The 19,562-nt window shown below is 48.7% G+C and overlaps 1 protein-coding gene across 1 annotated transcript in view; it reads right to left on the bottom strand.

The window, feature by feature from the left end:
- Positions 1 to 19,562, bottom strand: part of LOC119178005 (uncharacterized) — a 324,881-nt gene that overhangs the window by 118,994 nt on the left and 186,325 nt on the right. The window contains exons 4-5 of the mRNA XM_075872694.1: positions 19,114 to 19,299; positions 18,417 to 18,702 (exon numbers count right to left, since the gene is read on the bottom strand). Of these exons, the coding sequence (XP_075728809.1) occupies positions 18,417 to 18,702; positions 19,114 to 19,299 (472 nt within the window). The remainder of the gene's footprint in view (positions 1 to 18,416; positions 18,703 to 19,113; positions 19,300 to 19,562) is intronic.

Genomic DNA, 19,562 nt, shown 5'->3' with positions numbered 1-19,562 from the left:
ACTTTTGGCGATCCCAGCCTGCCATGCATCATGCTTGGCGCACGTGGTACTCCTCAGGGAGCAGTTCTCTCACCTATTCTATTTAACATAGCACTTCTTCATCAGCCCCAAAAGCTGGGTCAGATACCCGACATCCACTGCAGCTTCTACGCCGACGACATCATCGTCTGGGCAAACCGTGGTAGTGACGCCAAATTAGAAGAACAATTACAATTGGCCTTAACCTCCATCGACACTTATGTTCGAGAACATAGCCTTACGAGCTAGCCTTCCAAATTGGAGATTTTTTTCACCGACCAAAGCAGCATACTTCAGCCATTACCCCTATGTCTTTCGCGCTAGGTGCCCACCCGATCCCATTTGTCTTGAACATTCGGGTGCTAAGACTAGTTTTCTACTCGCATGGTGCGCATGGAGAAGTCATTAGGACTCTCCAAACACATGCTCAGCAGACCACTCGACTGATTCATGGCATAGCGAACCGTCGGGCTGGCCTACGGGAGTGGAACCCGTTTCGCCTCACCCAAGCATACATCGTAATTAAGCAGCACCACGAATGCCCTCCCTTACTTATCTCTCCGACAGAAGGAGAGAGACCGGGTTAACGCGCTTCTGCGAAGTTGCACAAGAAAGCCTCTGCGCCTTCCACCAAGTACATTCATTGAGAGACTCTTCAAACTTGGAGTACATAATACGAGGAACTCGCCGAAGCCACCTTTACGGCACAAAGATGTCGTCTGTCTGATTCGGTGGCTTGCCATGCTGTTTTGTTGATTCGGTGGCTTGCCATGCTGTGAGCGAACCGTCAGGCTGGCCTACGTGAGCGGAACCCGTTTCGCCTCACCCAAGCATTCATCGTAATTAAGCAGCACCATGAATGCCCTCCCTTACTTATCTCTCCGACAGAAGGAGAGAGACCGGGTTAACGCGCTTCTGCGAAGTTGCACAAGAAAGGCTCTGCGCCTTCCCCTAAGTACATCCAATGAGAGACTCTTCATTCAAACTTGGAGTACATAATACGAGGAACTCGCCGAAGCCACCTTTACGGCACGAAGATGTCGTTTGTCTGGTGGCTTGCCATGCTGTTTTGTCCCAATTAAACTTAGCCACAATTAAACACTCATCTGAGGGAACCCCCTTTCTTCTAACCTCTGTTCTTACCTAAATGTACCCCCCCTCCCGAAGAACATGCATCTTGTGCGAGACGACCAATGCGAAAAGGCAAGGGCTCGGGCTTCAAGAGGCAATACGGCGAGGACCAGGATGTGCTCTACGTGGACGCAGCAGAAGATGCGTCAGATTCCCGCATGGTCCTTGTGGTGGATGACAATCAGGCAAATCTTCTAACTTCATGTGAAATTGTCACAAATTCCTCCACGGAGGCAGAAGAGGCAGCTATCGCGCTCGCTCCCATCTCAGCATTCGCCACCACAATCATTAGCGACTCGAAATCAGCTATTTCGAACTACGCCAATGGCTTGATATCCCGTACCACTGCTCACTTGCTACGCTTCTGGCAGCCTCAGCGTTCTACAACCCTCATCTGGACGCCAGCACATGCCGGCCTCCTTGGCAACGAGGAGGCTCATCCTCTAGCTCGAGGTCTAACATTCTGGGGCAGAAGAAATGGATCCCCCTCCACAGGTCGAGGAGCGCTTCCTTGCTTTTCGTGATATTCTATAGATATTCTATCGTATAACCAGGAGCAACAAAAAATATACACACCCCCAGCCCCATTCTTCAACATAGCGCAGGCCACACATTGGCGATGTCTGCAAACTCGGACTGCTCCATTCCCCATATCACTAAACGCCCGTTACCTTGATCAATGCCCCTCTTCGTGAAAACTTTGTTGCAAACCTGGCGACTTCCTCCACATACTCCTCACATGTCCCACTTTCCCACATCCCCCGCATCTGGCTGTGGCAGTGTCATACTGCGAGACCATCATGACCAGCACTTCTGCGTTTGATCAGCGCTGGATCATCTCGTGCGCCATGAAGAGGATCATACTTAAGGGCTTTCCCTTGCTTCTTAAGGGTGCCTTCTCACCTTGAGGGAGCGCCCACGTGTCATGAGGGGGCTCAGCCCCCGCGCTCTAAAGTCGCAACAAATGTTTGTACCACGACCTTCGTATCACTCGTTCATGGGTAGCGGCGCGGGTTGCGAGCGTCCCCCATCGTCACCGCCGTGTGGCAGTGGATATGTGGCCGCATCGACGAAGAGGACACCCTATCGGCTTCCGTACGCCTTCAGCATTGCTACAGCTCTGCATTTGCGTCGCTGGAAGTCGTGAACGGGATGCATGTTCCCGGGATGTCCTCTGTCAGTATGGCGTCCCTGACTTCCAGTAGCAATGCTTCCTTCAGTTCCTGCGCCTCATGATATCAATACGCGAGCAGGTCGAGACTGCGTCTTCCCATTCTTGTGCCTGACAACCTCTCGAGCTTCGCGATCCTCTGCGCTTCGGCTATCTCGTCGAGGGTGCTGGGCACACCCAGCTCGAGAAGTCTACGAGTTTCTGTGTACCAGGGCACGCCCAGGGCTATCTTGAACGCTCGATGAATCGCCGTGCTCAGCTTCTCGGTTTCGCTTATGTTCTAGTCGGCGTACGCGGCGACGTACGCTATTTGGCTCAGCGCGTACGCATGTATTAACTTCGTCAGGTTGTGTTCCTTTAGCCATCTTCTTTTTTTAGGGGCAAAGCTCCTTAAAGCGGCACCCGTTCGTGACTAGTTGTAGTCGTAATGCGTAACCAGTCCTACGCTTTGACCTGCAAGGTGGTGTCGGCGGGATATTTCTCCTGTGCATAGTATAACAATAAAAAAATTCGCAGCGCACGCGTTAACTAAAGCCGAATTCCGCTGTTTCTCATTCTCAATTAGCAGCCATTGGCATGTACATTGAGCACTGCTCGACAAGAAAGGGTTGCTAGGTTGTAGTCACTGGGCACAACCTTTTTGGTTTTAAAAAGGTTTAGGGAGCGTTTGGCCACAGTGCCATGAATACAGTGAACGAGTATATACCATGAACTCGAGGTGGTTAAAGATGGGAAGTAGACAACAATGGCAAGCCGTAAGAAGGTGTGCGTGTGCCGCCTCTGGTTCAGTCGCTGGAACGTCCGCTGGATGGTGGTGCTTCTATATGCGGAATATATGATGAAAAGATGCGAGATGGTAGTACTTGGAATGTTGAATAGATGGATTAACAGACACACAGACAGATGCATGGACGGACGCACGGATGGCTGCACGGACAGATGAACGCATGAATGGACGCTGGGACGGATGCATAGACGAACGCAATGACGGATGCACGGATGGATGTGCGGACGCACAAACACACGCACGCACAGACGGGTGGATGGACGCATGGACGGTCGCACAGACGAACCCATATATGATAAAAAGATGTGAGGTGGGGGTACTTGGAGTGCTCACTAGATGAACGAACGGACACAGAGACAGATGCATGGACGGATGCAGGGGCGGATTCATTGACGAACGCAAGGATGGACGTGTGGATGGACGAACAGATGTACGCATGGGCGGGTGGATGGATGCATGGACGGTCACACAGACGAACGCATGGACAGACGGAAGCAAGAACAAATAAACGGACGGATGCTTCACCCCTTTCTCCATCATTCACCCCGTGGATATGCTCCCATTTTTTCCGCTACTCAACGCACAAGGTGCGTTGCAGTGGCTACTTTCTTTTGCAGGCGCGCTACCAGCTCGCTGGTCGCACCGTTCTCTTCCAGCCACAGGCCGAGCACTTGTATTTTGGACACCATTGGTATTTGAGTCCCCTTCTTCGTCGTGACGGGGATGCCTAAGCGAAGAGCGTCCAGTACAGCCTGTGAGTGAGGTTCTTTCTTGCATGGTCTATGCAGGAGGATTTCTGATTTATTGGAAGAGTAGACGAGTCCCTTGCCTTCGAGGTGTCACTCCACCTCCCGAACGGTCTGCTGCATTCTCTCTTGCATTTCATCGACGCTCGTATTCGCTGTGGCCTACATGGTCACATCCTCTGCGTAGATTGTGTGAATAATGCCCGCTATTGCGTCGAGACGCTCTGGTAGTCCGAACATGAAAAGCATGGGAGAGAGTGCCAAGCTCTGTGGCATACCCACACCCCCCATGTCAACTGCTCATGGTGGGGCACCGTCGACTTCCACCGTCACCTTACGTCAAGTCAGGAAGCTGCTGACGTACCGGTGGAACTTCGAACCATGATCTAGTCGTCTGATATTGTCCAAAATGGCCGCGTGTTTCACTGTATGGAAGGCGCTTTTGAGGTCTGATTCGAGCAGGACGCGCGCGTGCGCGCTTGGTGCGTTAGTGATCTTTTTGTTGATTTGCAACATAGCATCCTGCATGGCAAGCCTCTGCGGAAGCCAAAAGTATGGGTGCCGAAGGCATCCCGCTTCTTGAGCATCATCGTCACCCTGCTGAGGAAGGCGTGCTCCATGACTTTCCCGACCCAGGACGTCAAAGATTCGGCCTCATATTTTGGACTTCAAGCAGTTTACTTGGCTTGGGTAATAGTATGACATCTCCTGCCTTCCATTCTTGTGGAATACGGCTTTCCTTCCAGCATGCGATGATATACTGATGTAGCTTCATGATGGAGTCATTGTTCAGGTTCCTTAGAATTCGGTTGGGGATATTGTCAGGGTTGGGTGCTGGATTAGTATTCAGTAGCTGGAGGACAGCTCTAATTTCCTGCATGATAGATTCCGCGTCTAGTTCCTCGTTGGGAGCCCCACGGTATTCCACCTGACTCTCACTTGCCGGGCGAGTCAGGTTTGTCTTGATGGTCTCCTCCGTGAAGGCCTGTGGGTCATCTTTGTACTCGTGTCGCAGCTTGACCATCAGGACACGAGTCACCGTTCTTGTGCTGGTTGGGTCCAGCAGTGACAGAATATTCCGTGTGCGCCCTGCACTCATGTTTCCGTCCATCGTTACACAGCTCCTGCCACTACTGTTCACACAGTCAAACGCAGTGGGCCTCAATTTCTCAGTTGATCTCGGCAATCTTCTTGCGTATCTTCTTGTTTAGTTTCTGCCAACTCGCTCTTCGCTGCATAGATTTCTTGGCCGCTACAAAATGCGCAAACCGGTGGTCCACCCTGGACGGCTCAGGAACGCTGTCGTCGACGCCTCCGCAAGGCTTGTCGCCACCTTCAGGTTCTTTTCGCCGGGCTGACCATTCTATTGTTTAGCTTTTTCTATGTCCGCGAGTAGTTCCCTGCACCGTTCCCCGATACCCTCGATTGAGGAATGGCAAGAACTGAAGTGGGCTTCTGGTCCTCGATTGGGGAATGGCAAGAATCGAAGCGGGCTTCTGGTCGGGCCCGCTTCGGTTCTTGCGTGTATTAATCTGCGCCTTCAAAAAGTTCAGAAACATCTAGGCTATTACGTTTAAGGCCACCGCCACCGACGCTTCGTATTTAACTCCACAGCACATGTCCATGTGCCCGTCTCCTCTTGCTGAAGTTGTGTCGCGTTCATTGGCAGCTCCAAAGAACGAGGAGGCACCAGAGGATGAGGTTTCTGCGGAGTGCCCTCCCACTCGCTTGAAGATTTTGTTCAGTGTATGTTGTAGCTTGTTCCTGCTTCTCTCGTTCTTTGTTTGCTCGAAAGTTGTCTCAGTTCGTGACTCTAGCTTTTTGGCAGCCATTCACCTTGTTTTCATCCTTTCCCTTAGTCACGCACAGAACTCTGTGGTAACTCCCCAGATCCTCAAAGCTCTTCGACGAGGTGATCGCGCCCAATTTCTGACCAAATAGAGAGATCAGGGAACGTGTCGCGACGCGCCCTGTCCAATCCGGGAGTGTGATGCCGGTTCATTGAGTAGAAGCAAGCCAAGCTCGTCCACCAGTGCAGCTAGCCTCTTCTCTTTGGGCGAGTCGGCTCCATATCCCCATTGCGTGTGCGGTGCATTAAAGTCTCTGCAGATTAGGAGGGACGGGAGGCGGCTTTGGCCATCGCTTCGCAAAAAAGGTTGGCAAAGTTATCCGTGAGGCCCCATTTTGAATGGGGGGGGGGGGGCTGTACAGGTTAAGCACGAATAGGCTGGTGTTCCTGTTTCCAATGCAGGGTACGACCTCAATCAGGCTGTGGTCTACGTCCAACTTCTCGCTGATATCAAGTGAATGGTCTATAAAGGCCATTCCTCTCTTAACCAGGCTAAACAACTTGAAGCCCTTCCCCGTGCATTCGCACAGAGAACCACACGCCAGATAGCCCGGTAGCTGAGCCCGGTGATAAGGCTCTCGCAAAGCAATGACGCAGGGAAGTGTGCTTTTCGACAGAGTTTTGATGTATTGCAGCATAGTAGTTTTTTGTTTTCGAAGCCCTAGAGTTAATTGCGAGACGATGCACCTGCCGACAAACTTGCGGTACGCAGCCATGGTTGCTATTCAAATGCATTGGGAGAATTCGACTGTCCGTGCGTCCCTCCTTCTTCAGTGTGGGTGATCTTGGCGCTGCTGCTTCTGTTAAGAATGGTCGGTACGTCCCCTCCACTTTCGTGGTGCCCTTGTCGCTGTTTGTGCAACTGCGCTGTTCCGGGTTACAGATATTTTATTCGCTTATTCAAGGCCTCATATTGAGTATTGATCGCGGCATACTGTGTATTCCTTTCGCGTCAAACTCGTTCACACGAATGAGGAGCGTCTCAAACAATCGCTCTGTCTTGTTGGTCAAGTTGTGCACCATTTGTTCGATAGCGTCTATTTTTCGCGTTTCCGGTCGTGCCTGCTTAGGTTCTTGCGTGTGATTTTCTGCCTTCAAAAAGTTGAGAATCGCCTGGGCTCTTACGCCTAAAGCCCACCACCACCAACGCTTCGTATACATCTTCACAGCACATGTCCGTGTACCCGTCTCCTCCTGCTGAAGTTGCATCACATTCATCGGCAGCTCCATGGAACGAGGAGGCGCCGGAGGATGGGGTCTCTGCGGAGTGTCCTCCAATTCACTTGAGGATTTCGTTTGATGTCTGTTGTAGCTCCTAAATGTTTCGCGTTCATTTCTCATTCTGCTTTCTGGCCTTGGCCAGCTCTTGTCTGAGTTCCCTATTCGCTTTTTCCATGTTCTCTATCCTCGCCGCCAGGCCGGGGTCAGCGGCTGCTCACGGGTGGCCGGAGCGATGGTGGTTTTGCGCAGCCCTTTTTGTTTCCCGCCAGGTGTAACCCCTTCCACGTCTTGTTTGGAGTCGTGTCGGTTCTCGCTGCGGCTTTAGCTCCGACCCCGACTTCTGCTCGTACTGCGACTTTTGTTCCGTCTTTTTACCAGCGAGGGGGATCCAGATCTGGTTGAACGACTTATGACCTGTTGAGACCGGGTTCTGGATCTCGAGCAACTAGGGCCACCTGAATCCACCGCACCAGCATTACTATCTGATAGTGATGGAGTTTGCTCCTGAAAGCCTTCCCCGCAGGGGCGCCTGCGCAAGTAGGCATTCGGTGTGTAGCGACACCACGGACCCGAGCTAACGGGGGAGTTTCTACTCCCTCCTACGCCTAGCCGTGCGTGGCTTTGCCGTGTCCGGGGAAAAGTGGATCCTGGGGGTTGAGCCGACGCTGGGTGATTGGACCTTGAAGGCCCCCCGGCAGAGGCAACACACCCCTTTGGCCCCGGCTTCGCGTAGACGGCACCCCTGGGCTGACCCACCCAGGGGAAATCGGCAGTCGCCTTTTCCTATCTCTCTCTCCCTACATCTTCGTCTTTATCTCTTACTATTTATCTGTCCTGTCTTCTACTCTCTTCCGTTTACTTCCAAACTTCCTGGTGGCTAGGGTTAACCCTGTGCAAATAGCCTACCTTGGTCTAAGCGCATTGGGTTATAGTGGCGTTGTACGGCTGGCGTCTGCAGGTTTCAGCATCCGCAAACTTGTAGCGTCCCCTCGTTGGGCTCCATGGTGGGTGGCCGCCAATGCTACTGAACAAAAATAAGACAGACATGCACAGAGCATTCCCCTTACTGTCTGATCGTACCGGCTTAAAGCGGGTACGGACCGATGATATAAACTTTTTTAACCAGCCCAAAGAAACATATCCTCACTATCATGTTATCCACTGTAAAAAAACTGAAAAGCAAGCCAGAACCGTCTCTCCTTTCCTGGTTTCTAGATGTCTTACCGAAACTCTTGGCACAGGATACAAGGTAACCAAAATGGCTAGTGGAGACCTTCTCCTCGAAATCCGTGACAAAGAACAATTTGTAAAGCTAGACCGTCTTTCAGATTTCGGTGGCATACCAATAACCATAACACCACATAGATCAATGAACACAACTCGCGGAGTGGTATCTGACATGGACTTACTTGAATTGACTGAGACTGAACTTTTGGAGGGGTGGAACAGCCAAAATGTCACTAATGTACAGAGAATCATCATTAGAAGAGATAATAAGGAAACATCGACTAAACACTTAATACTCACATTTGCATCCAGTAAACTACCGGAATCTATTCAAACAGGGTACACAAAGACTACTATCAGGCCGTACATACCAAACCCTCGTCGTTGCTTCCAATGCCAGAGGTATGGCCATGGCTCTAAAACCTGTTGTGGTCGCCAGACTTGTGCACAATGTGGAGTCCTAGGCCACGTGTATGAGAACTGCAAACAACCGCCACATTGTGTAAACTGCGAAGGAAACCATGCCACATATTCACGCTCCTGCACATACTGGAAAAAAGAAAAAGAAATAATTACGTTGAAGGTGAAGGAGAACATTACATTTAAGGAAGCACGGCGAAGAGTCGCTCCATTCTATGGACCTACATACGCTGATGCGGCGCGTCAGGGGGCACCGCCGCACCAGCCCTCGCCACTCCTTCGGCCCGCGCATACCGAGCCGATGGTTGTGGCACCTGCCCCCAAGGCGGCTGTAGCCCAGGCTACACCACCTACTCCCAAACAGAGACCGGAGACTCCAGAGTCCTCCAGTCTCAAGGCCTCACCTCACCAGGCGAGGCCCGAAATTCGAATTAACAGTCCGCACGTGCGGGCATCCAGTGCCTCCGAGGAGGCAATGGATACGTCGGCACCCTTGGTGCCAAAAGAGCGGCGTGGCTCCTTGGAGCGCGTCAAGAAAACAAAAAAGCAAATAACAGGGCCTGGTGATGGCCCTGTTAAGTGAACTCAAACTCCCTGTCTAAACAGCCACTCGGTTTTCGTACACACAGCACTATTTCACATTCACCATGAACACTCAAATTATACAATGGAACGTCAGGGGCCTTCTCAGAAACCTTGACGACATCCAAGAACTCTTACATGAACACTCACCAAAAGTGCTGTGTGTACAAGAAACACACCTTAATTTAAAACAAACAAATTTTCTTCGTAAATACCTTATTTTCCGAAAAGACCGTGTTGATTCCATGACATCATCCGGAGGTGTTGCCATCATAGTGAATCAAGGAATAGCATGCACACACTTACAACTCCAAACATTCCTTGAGGCAGTTGCTGTTCGAGCGGTTCTTTTTGATAAACTGATCACAATCTGCACTATTTACATTCCTCCTAGCTATCAGCTGCAAAAACGCGATTTACACTCTCTAATTGATGAACTTCCGGAGCCTTATGTTCTCCTTGGAGACTTTAATGCGCATAGCAGGCTATGGGGTGACTCGGTATGACGCGCGAGGTCGACTGGTCGAACAGTTCCTTATCTCGTCGAGCGCGTGTTTCCTAAATCGAAAAGAACCAACCTATTATAATCTCGCTAATAACACCTACTCCTCCATAGACCTGAGCATAGTATCTACATCTCTTGTGCATCTACTCCAGCGGAAAGTCGTCAGTAATCTGTACGGAAGTGACCACTTATCTGTAGTTTTGAGCACAACGACAGTAACTGACTGTCCACCACGTGTTCCCAAGTGGCTCATAAACAGAGCCGACTGGGAACAGTTTTATACTAACGCTTGTCTAGGTTGGAATGACATCTGTACTTTCAACATTGATGTTGCTGTGAACTACTTCACAGCGTTTTTGATTGATGCTGCAACAAACTGCATCCCAAAAACAAATGGACACCCTGGAAAACGACGTGTGCCATGGTGGAACTCTGAATGCCAAAACGCGCGCAAACAGCAAAACAGAGCTTGGAGGCTGCTTCAGAATTCACCGACAGCCGAAAATCTTAAAACCTTCAAAAAAATAAAGTCTCAAGGCAGGAGAACGCGTCGGCAGGCCAGAAGAGAAAGCTGGCAGAAGTTTTTATCAGGGGTTAATTCATACACACAGGAGGCTAAAGTCTGGAACATGGTCGGTAGGATAGCAGGAAAACAAGTACACACACTTCCACTCGTAAGCACTCAGGGTGATACCTTGGAAGATCAGGCAAACTTCCTCGGTGCACACTTCGAACAGGTATCCAGCTCATCCCACTATACTGACACTTTCCAAAGATACAGAACAAGAATAGAAAAGCAGAAACTCAAACACAAATCCACTAGATACGAGGCATATAACCAAGCTTTCAGTCTAGCTGAGCTCCGAACATCTCTAAACTCCTGCAGAACTTTTGCCCCAGGATCTGACCGTGTGATGTATGAAATGTTGAAAAACCTACCAAACGAAACCCGAAAAACCTTACTTTTTTTGTACAATGCTATTTAGTCTTCTGGAACTATTCCTACCTCCTGGAAAGAGGCTATTGTTATTCCCATTTTGAAAGAGGGCAAGGACCCTTTTTTAGCTTTGAGTTATAGGCCTATTGCACTTACAAGCTGCTTGTGCAAAGTCTTCGAAAAAATGATAAACTGCCGACTTGTACACTTTCTTGAAACAAACAATTTGCTCGACCCATTTCAGTGCGGATTTCGAGAGAGTAGATCCACGACAGACCACCTTGTTCGTATCGAGTCACAGATCAGAGACGCCTTCGTCCATAAACAATATTTTCTCTCTGTGTTCTTCGATATCGAAAAGGCTTATAATACAACATGTCGTTTTGGAATTCTAAAAGACCTGTCCCACCTTGGCGTGCGCGGAAGAATGTTTCACATAATCAAAAGTTACCTGTCAAGCCGGACATTCCGTGTCCGAGTGGGCACGGTTCTTTCCCAAACATTTGTAAAGGAAACAGGCGTGCCACAAGGTGGTGTACTTAGCTGCACGCTTTTTCTCATAAAAATGAATTTCTTGCGCTTGACCATCCCTCGCAATATGTTTTACTGTACATATGTCGATGACGTCCAGCTTGGCTTTAGGTCTTGCAATGGGGCAATGTGTGAGCGGCAGGTTTAGTTAGGCTTAAACAAGGTCTCCAAAAGGGCAGAGGAAAACGGATTCCGACTCAACCCGCAAAAAATCACGTGTGTCTTGTTCTCCAGAAAGAGAGGCATGCACTCAGAACCCGACATTGAACTGAACGGTCAACGTCTGTCTGTTGATACGGAGCATAAATTCTTAGGATTAATCTTGGACAACAAGTTGATTTTCGTACCGCACAACTAGTATCTAAAAACAAAATGTTTAAAAGCCATGAATGTTTTAAAAGTGTTGTCACGTACTAGGTGGGGTAGTGACAGGCAATGTCTCATGAACCTATATAGAAGCCTCATTCGCACCCGCTTAGATTATGGGGCCGTTGTTTATCAGTCTGCGACTCAAAGTGCTTTGAAGATGCTGGACCCCGTGCACCATTTGGGCATCCGCCTTTCTACGGGTGCTTTTCGCACCAGCCCCGTAGAAAGCCTTTATGTTGAGTGAAATGAGTGGTCGCTTCATCTGCAGAGAACTTACATATTCTTTGTTTATTTCCTTAAAGTGAAAGCAGACAAAAAGCACCCCTCATACTCTACTATTAATGATTTGTCGAGCTCAATTTTGTTTCAAAACGGGCCTTCGATGAGGCAGCCCTTCTCAATTCGCCTGAAGAGTCTAGCTGAGGAAACTGGAGTCTCACTAGAACACAGTTAAATGGCTCCTGTAGCCTACCCGCCACCGTGGCGATGGCAGACTATAGACTGCGATGTGTCTTTTCTAGAAGTTACAGAATATGCGCCAATTGCCCATATTCGAACATACTTCCTGGAACTTCAACACAAATACACACGTCCTGAGTTCTTTACAGATGCCTCCAAGTCTAACTCCTCTGTGTCCTACGCTGCTGTCGGTCCATCCTTTTCGGAGGCTGGCCCTCTACATCCAGGCAAAAGTATCTTCGCAGCGGAAGCCTATGCGATACTTGTGGCGGCTAAACACATCAAGCAATTACAAATACAAAAAGCAGTAATTTATACAGACTCCCTCAGTGTAGTAACGGCTCTGCACACTCTTGAAAAACACAAAAACCCAGTCCTTGTCTCACTTTACTCCATTTTATGCACACTCTACACACTCAAACAACATGTTGTAGTGTGCTGGGTGCCAGGGCACCGTGAGATTCAAGGCAACGTGAGGACGGATCAGCTCGCTGCATCCGTCCACAAAAGCACTGCCCCTACACCCATATCAATCCCGGCCCTTGATCTTAAGCCGTCTTTCAAACGAAACCTCAGAGTATACTGGCAGAGCAAGTGGGATACACACACACAAAACAAACTACACGTTATTAAGCCACACCTTGGTCATTGGCTGCCTGTATCGAAATCGCGTCATGCAGAGGTAATACTAACGAGACTCAGGATAGGACACACTTACACGACACACACACATCTTTTGTCCGGTGGTGATCCACCATTGTGTGACAGATGTGGTGAAGCACTAACGGTTCTTCACATTTTAATCGAGTGCAAACAGTTAGAAACTGTAAGAAAACAACACTTTCCATTACCCTACCGACAACATATACCTTTACACCCTGCAATGTTCGTCGGTAGGGAACGGCTTTTTAGTCATAAATCATTGTTAGCGTTTTTAAAAGAAATTCATAGTTTTCACATCGTATACCCGGGCATTCCGTAGCACAATCTCTCCAGAGAGGTTTTCGCTGCGGTGACTACACAAGAAAGCACTTGCCTCACGGCCCTTGGTCGCAAGGGTATGAACGAGTGAGGCACTTGTGCTAATGCCATACATATCCACCATCGTTTTTATTATCACCAACTTTTGTCATCTATTCACATCACACACACCTTTCACGGCATGGTCATGATTTTATTACTTGTATATTTTTAACCGCCTTACCGCGAGGAATTTTATGGCCCTAATACAGCCGCTAATCACAATTATTGTCCACATTCCTTGTCCCATGAACTGGCGCTCTTTGGCCATCGAATGGCCCTTGCGCCAAAAAACATCATATATCATCATCATCCTGAAAGCCTGTGAACCTGGCCTTCCATCTTCTCTACTTCACTATTTGCGGCACCTTGCATATAGTCTTGCACATCCGGTCGGCCATAGGGTGCGCTTCACCACATAATCGGCACTGGCGCGTACACTCGTGTTCATTGTTGGGGTTCTTTATTTCACAAATTGGGCACAGTTTGATATCTGGTCTTGGGCACACGTCTGGTCTGTGGCTGATCCTGCCATTCCTTGCAAAAGTGTATCTGTTTCCGGTACAGACAGAGATACTCTTATCATAGCGCTGCTGAAGTAAACTTACGTAGGAACTCTATTTCCTTGATAGAGCAGTATCGCATTGATAGTACTGCCGAGCGTCTTCGCATACGTTAGAGGGAGGTTTATTGTGTTCACCAGCGCTTCCACGAGCTGATCGTGATTATATTTAAGAGGTACATTGCGTATGATTCCTTTTGTCATATGCTCAGGGGCCCAAACGTATGCGTTCGTTTTGTACATCTTTCAGTTGATTGTCGAAACCTCCATCTTGATGATTTTCATCGATGTGCGTTCCCCGGTGTGCTTATCACCAAAGTGTTTTGCGTGGGTTTGGGGCAGATCGTGATCTTCTCGTCGTCACCCACTCCTGCTGCATTGCATATCGCCTCATCAAGACTCACACCACATGTGTTCCTCATATTCAGTCCATCTCTCGGTCTAACAATTACGTTGATAGCGTCGCTTGGCAGCCTGGGAATCTTGCTTGCTCGTAGAACCTTGCTGACAATGCTTCGGTGACCTTGGTGCATCGGGCTTTGTGAAGGGGCATCGTCTTGTCTTATCACCTTGTTGTGGCTCACGCATACCCCTTTTTTCCGCGTAACTTCAATCCACCCATCTGCAACGCTGTCAGTGTCTTCGTTTTCACTGGTGGAAACACTTCTTTTCGTTCTGTTCTGTGGTCCACGGCTTCCCCTGTCCCTTCCTAGTCTACGTCCATCTCGGTTGTTCTTTCAGTCTTCGAGTTCGACGCGGTATGCGGCAGGCCCGACCACCGTTAGGCCAAGACGCTCACTCGTATAGTTCTTACAGTTTGCGAGCTTAAAGCTCGTAAAGCTGACGCTCACTAAGAAGGTTAGTATCCGTGGGTTTGCGATGACTCGATCTGTCCGATGATGAGCCACTTTCAAGGGTAGAGTTCAAAAAACCTGCGGAAACTTTCATAAATGGACGGACCGAGGTGACATGCGTGTGCTCCCACTGGCGACCGTAGGGCCTCTCCAGCGAGTTTGAATTTCACCCTTCTGTTCTACCGCCATAAATTTCACCAAAGGTTAGGCCTACCTACCGAGCACGTACAAGTGTTATCGGCGCTTCTTTCAGAATAAATTATTTCTACGAGTAAGAACCACAATACAGCACAGCTGTGGCATAATTTACCTTAATAAAGCATTTTTATAGTGTACAGCGTCCGTGCAAAAAGCGAGAAACATTGATGCGACACGGTGCTGGCACTTTCTGCAAACTTACGCCTCCCATCACCGACAGCCACCCGTCGCACTCACCGCCACTTCTCTGGCTTTTATGAGAGAACTCAGACTTTTCTATTCGTAAGCTTACTGAACCGATATGGTAGGATAATGTTTCCTGCACACTGCATTCGTTTTGACCAAGCCGTTATATAGTGGCACGACTGCACTGTACGTTGCGCGAAAAACGTCGCATCACTCAATCACTTATGTGGGCGTACCTATGATATGAGATGAGAGGCGCTATAAAATCTGAGCAGACTTCAGCGTTTAGTGCGAGTAAAACCGGGATAATAAACTTGACAGTAACCGCTGGTAAACTGTACCTGCTCCTCAGCCCACCTGTTTTTTTTTTGTTGCGGTTGTTGCGGTTGTGAATTGTACGAAAGACATAGCGCTGACTCTATTATCACAGAGGAAATTGTTCTTGGGAGCAGTTTGTGTTTAATAAATGTGCCAGTTTTAGTAGCAGGTGCAGATCCCATCTATCTGGAGTAAGCAACAAACAAAACTGAAGTTCAACTGGCTCCGCCTCGGTGGTCTAGTGGCTAAGGTACACGGCTGCTGACCCGAAGGTCACAGGATCAAATCCTGGCTGTAAAGGCTGCATTTACGATGGAGGCGGAAGTGTTGTAGGCCCGTGTACTTAGATTTGCGTGCTCATCAAAGAACCTCAGGTGGTCCAAATTTCCGGAGCCCTCGACTACGGCGTCTCTTGTATTCATATGGTGGTATAGGGACGTTAAACCCCACAAAGTAATCAATCATCGAAGTTGGATCGTCAGTTCGTAAGTTCACTGGCAATTTACCAACAAAATTCTCTCAAGTAGGCGTGGCGCAGTGGTTAGCGTGTTTAGCTGAACATTCGAAGGTTGCACGTTCGAATCCTCGTGGTCGAGTCTTTTTTATGGGTGCTTTTTGTATTGTTGTCTATAAATTTATTATTTGATTTTCTTTAGTGGCAACTCGTCACTGTGGTTCTGACGCCGTTTCGCGCTCCAGCACATCCGGCACGTTATCATACTCCATGTGCCACCCATATTTCCAGCACCATAATCCCCTGAAATCTTCGATGATGGAATGCACCATTCCTATGGTGGACGTTTTTTTTAATGAGGACGGACGCACAGACAGACGCACGGATGACCGGACACTTCGCTCCACTTGTCATCATGCACTCCGTGGATATGCTGTGATATTTTGGGGGCGAAGCTCCATAAGCCGTCCATCATGCGGCCGTAATGTACGTTGTACTAGTGGTCGTAGTGCATCGTAGTAGTAGGCAGCCACCTCCACGGCCGCACTATAGGAGCGGAATGCGTGCACTCATTTGAATTGAGGAGAAAATGCACGCACGTTTATCATAAATAAAGAAGATAGTTGTTTCTGATGAAATAACCTACAGAGACGAGTATTGGTTACTTAATCTCCAACAAAATTTGCCTTGAATTTGATGCTTACTATAGAAAGCTAGTATCAGAAGGATGCACTTTGAGTACTATCTGACCAGAAATGGTTGCCGCGTTACACTCGCTGGGCGTAACCACATTGGTTTTAGCAAGTTTTAACGAGGGTTGGGCCGCCGTGTCATGAACTGCAGTGGACGCGATAGCAACAAATTGGAAGGACACGTGCAGAATGGCAACCGGACCAAAATGTGCCCCAAATTTCTCACGCACAAAACACGCACAAAATGCACTCACAGGTACAGGTGAACGCAAATCAGCGTCTCAGATGTCACTTCACTGTGTCTAGAAAGCGCGCTCTTTTCGCAAATGGAGGCAGTGCAACGATTGAAGGGAGGTTCGTGTACCCGGTGACTTCAACAGAATTGTTCGGCGAAACCCAAAGGCCAGCTAAGAAGTACGACCTTCCACACCAAGAGGTAAGGGTGCGCGATCGAGCGTGCACCCCATCCTATCCGTGGCGCAAAGTACGCGTGGAATGAAAGCACGCACCCCTGCGTCCTGATTATGTGGTGACGCGCGCTCATTGAGCCATCTTGCTGGTAATGCTGAAAGCACGATCATGCCCCCCACCCCCTGAAATGCCCTTCACCAGCTGTAAAAGGTAGATGTGAATAGCTTGGCGTTTAAACGTTGAGCGACGTGCTTTTATGTAGTTTAGTGGTTAACGTCGCACTCATGTCTCAGCGGTCCCAAGTTAGATTCCGTGCGCCGGAGTCTTCTCTGGATTTTTTCTTTCTTGCGTTTTCATTTATATAGATATGTATACATATACGGTGAGTAACGGCGACGCCCATGTCGATGTCTATGCTGACGCCGGCAACAAAACCAAGCCGAGAGTATTCATACAATTGCTACCGAAATAAAAATGCACTCGGAAACGAGTCGTTCATGGTTCACCTTTGTCTCCTTGCGGGAGGCGCAAGCCGTCTGACGAGAAACACGTAGTCCAATACACAAACTTACTGTGACTGCCCATGAGAGTTGGCGTAAGGTCGTGCAAACGTACAGGTGCATATCTACGCTGATACACACATATATTGTAATAAAATGGTAAGCTGGGCGAGTTTCTACGAAGAAATTCTTGGTAGCATTTTGGCGCGCACAGGAAATCAAACGGAGGCTAGGAGAAAAACAAACGCGTGTTTGTCTCCTAGCTTTCCGTTTTCCCGTCAACTGTGTGCACCACGAAATGTTACCGAGAATACGCATATATACTCTTAAAGCGTTAACGTGTATAAATCAAATCGTCTAAGATAACGTAAACAGCATATATAGGGTCACGTGAGTCCTCCCAGACTGTGTTGCGTGGTGGTGTAGTGGATACAATCTCTGCTTGACACGCGGTATGCCTCGGTTCCAATCTCCGTGCTGAAGTGTATGTGTATGTGTTGTTAATACGTGGTTTGTGACTACTTTGTGCAGTGCTCTTGTGATGTGTAATGCGTTAATTATGGGTCGGAAGAACAAAAGGAAAAATGACCAAATCATAAACGACAGAAAAGAATCAGAACACGCTTTCTAAAAAATTCTGAGAAGTACCGCATATAATAGGGCCACATACTAGACTGTATGTAAGCTTTTTAATGTAGACCTGAAATACCGTTTAACCAGATAGATGGTATGCGTTACTTCAAGCAATCACTCTTAAATGGCCTTCTGGCAATGAGATGGCCTAGTATATGGAAGAGCCGCATAAACATAGGCCGCAAAAAAAGATCTGCTTCGCCAGAGGCCGCTTGAAAAGAGTAGCATAGCCAGGGGCTGCAAAAGAAAGCCATATAAATAGGCCACTCTGAGAGAGCCATTCATAGGCGTCGAAATGTTGGCTTACTTTCCACTTTATATGCGTTGTTTTAGGCGGTCCTTTGCTAAGAGTATATAAAATTTCAAATGAAGTGCCAAAGGCTTGCTTGTCCCCATTTGTCAACAGAAGAAAGCTTCAAGTGCTGAAATCACCTGACCTGAAGACCTAGTGTGTGAGAAGGCGATTACGGCAATTTCCTTCTGAGGAATTGATGACCTCGCGGCATTGAGGAGATCATGACACCTAAATATTTGTGTTATCATTTTTCTTACAAAATAACATGAATAAATTGCGTTACTGAAAAGACACATAGCATTCTACACTGAGTACCACTTGCACACAGCAAAATACGTACCAGCAGCTGCTGCTGTTGGCCTTCCACGGGGCCGGCTGCCGCGGCGGCGTCGCCCACTTGCAGTGGTTCGTTATCAATTATAATGGCCAGGTTTCGCACTCGTTCTTGAAGTCTGAGAACGCGCTCGAGGAGCCGTAACAGCGGCGCGTTTCCACCCTGTGCCTCGAGTAGCGAAAACAGTAGTCTGGACATGGCGGGGCTAAGGAGCTGGCCCACCCCGTCGTCTGGCAGCGCGCTCACCTGCTGAACAATGGGCAGCGTTAGCTTGATCCAGCGCACGAACGCCCTGCACGTGCCATGTGAGAGAAGACGTTTATTGAACATTAGACGTGGTGGACATTTACTAATTTATCCTGTAGCGCTGGATGCAACACAAAGACAGCGCTATTTGCGATGATGACTGGTACCAACTTTTCCACTAATTTACTTTCAGAAGCGTCGCAATCGCATAAAAGAGTAGGAGTAACAACATGAAACTAGTGCTCGGCGATTAAAAGTCGTTACTTGCAAGGAGTGTCTTCTGACAGTGAGGTTGTTGATGAGAGCGAGATCATGCATCACGCATGGTGGCTGCATCCGACAAACAGTCATTTGGTTTTGTTGTTCTCCAGTGCAATGCTATGTTGCCAGGTTCTCCTACTTTACGCCATTTTGGCTGATTTATAAGCATTTTTGTCAACTAAAGGAATGCACCCACCAGATGACGTACGTGTGGTAGAGTAGCGCCATGGCGTGGAATGACTGGGCGAGCACGAACGCAGGGCTGAGCGTAGGCGGAGACCACTGAACGATGCTCACGAAGAACAGGCTCCAATAGACCGCGTGGTACATCATGTCCAGGGCAAACAGGTACTTGCGGTCAGGTGCCGTGGAGTGTCGGTGGCTGCGGTCAAGAAAGACTCCCCTGCTTACGTGTTGAGCAGAGCGCACGTCCTCGAATCACCTTCGTTACGCACACGTAACACTTCTCGTGGAAGCGCCTCATTCCTTGGTGCTGCCTGTGATGGTAATAAAGGGCACCGGGTAGGCCTTATACAACCTAAGCCTTCCTGGTCAAACTGAGGTACCGATTTCTTAGTGACTAAGGGGTATGTTTACACAATCGACCCATCATTTTCTTTCAAATCTCCTGCTTCCTGAAAATTG

Source organism: Rhipicephalus microplus, chromosome 1, assembly GCF_043290135.1.
Source record: "Rhipicephalus microplus isolate Deutch F79 chromosome 1, USDA_Rmic, whole genome shotgun sequence".
NCBI classification, from domain to species: domain Eukaryota; kingdom Metazoa; phylum Arthropoda; class Arachnida; order Ixodida; family Ixodidae; genus Rhipicephalus; species Rhipicephalus microplus.
This window is presented reverse-complemented; position numbering and strand designations above follow the sequence as displayed.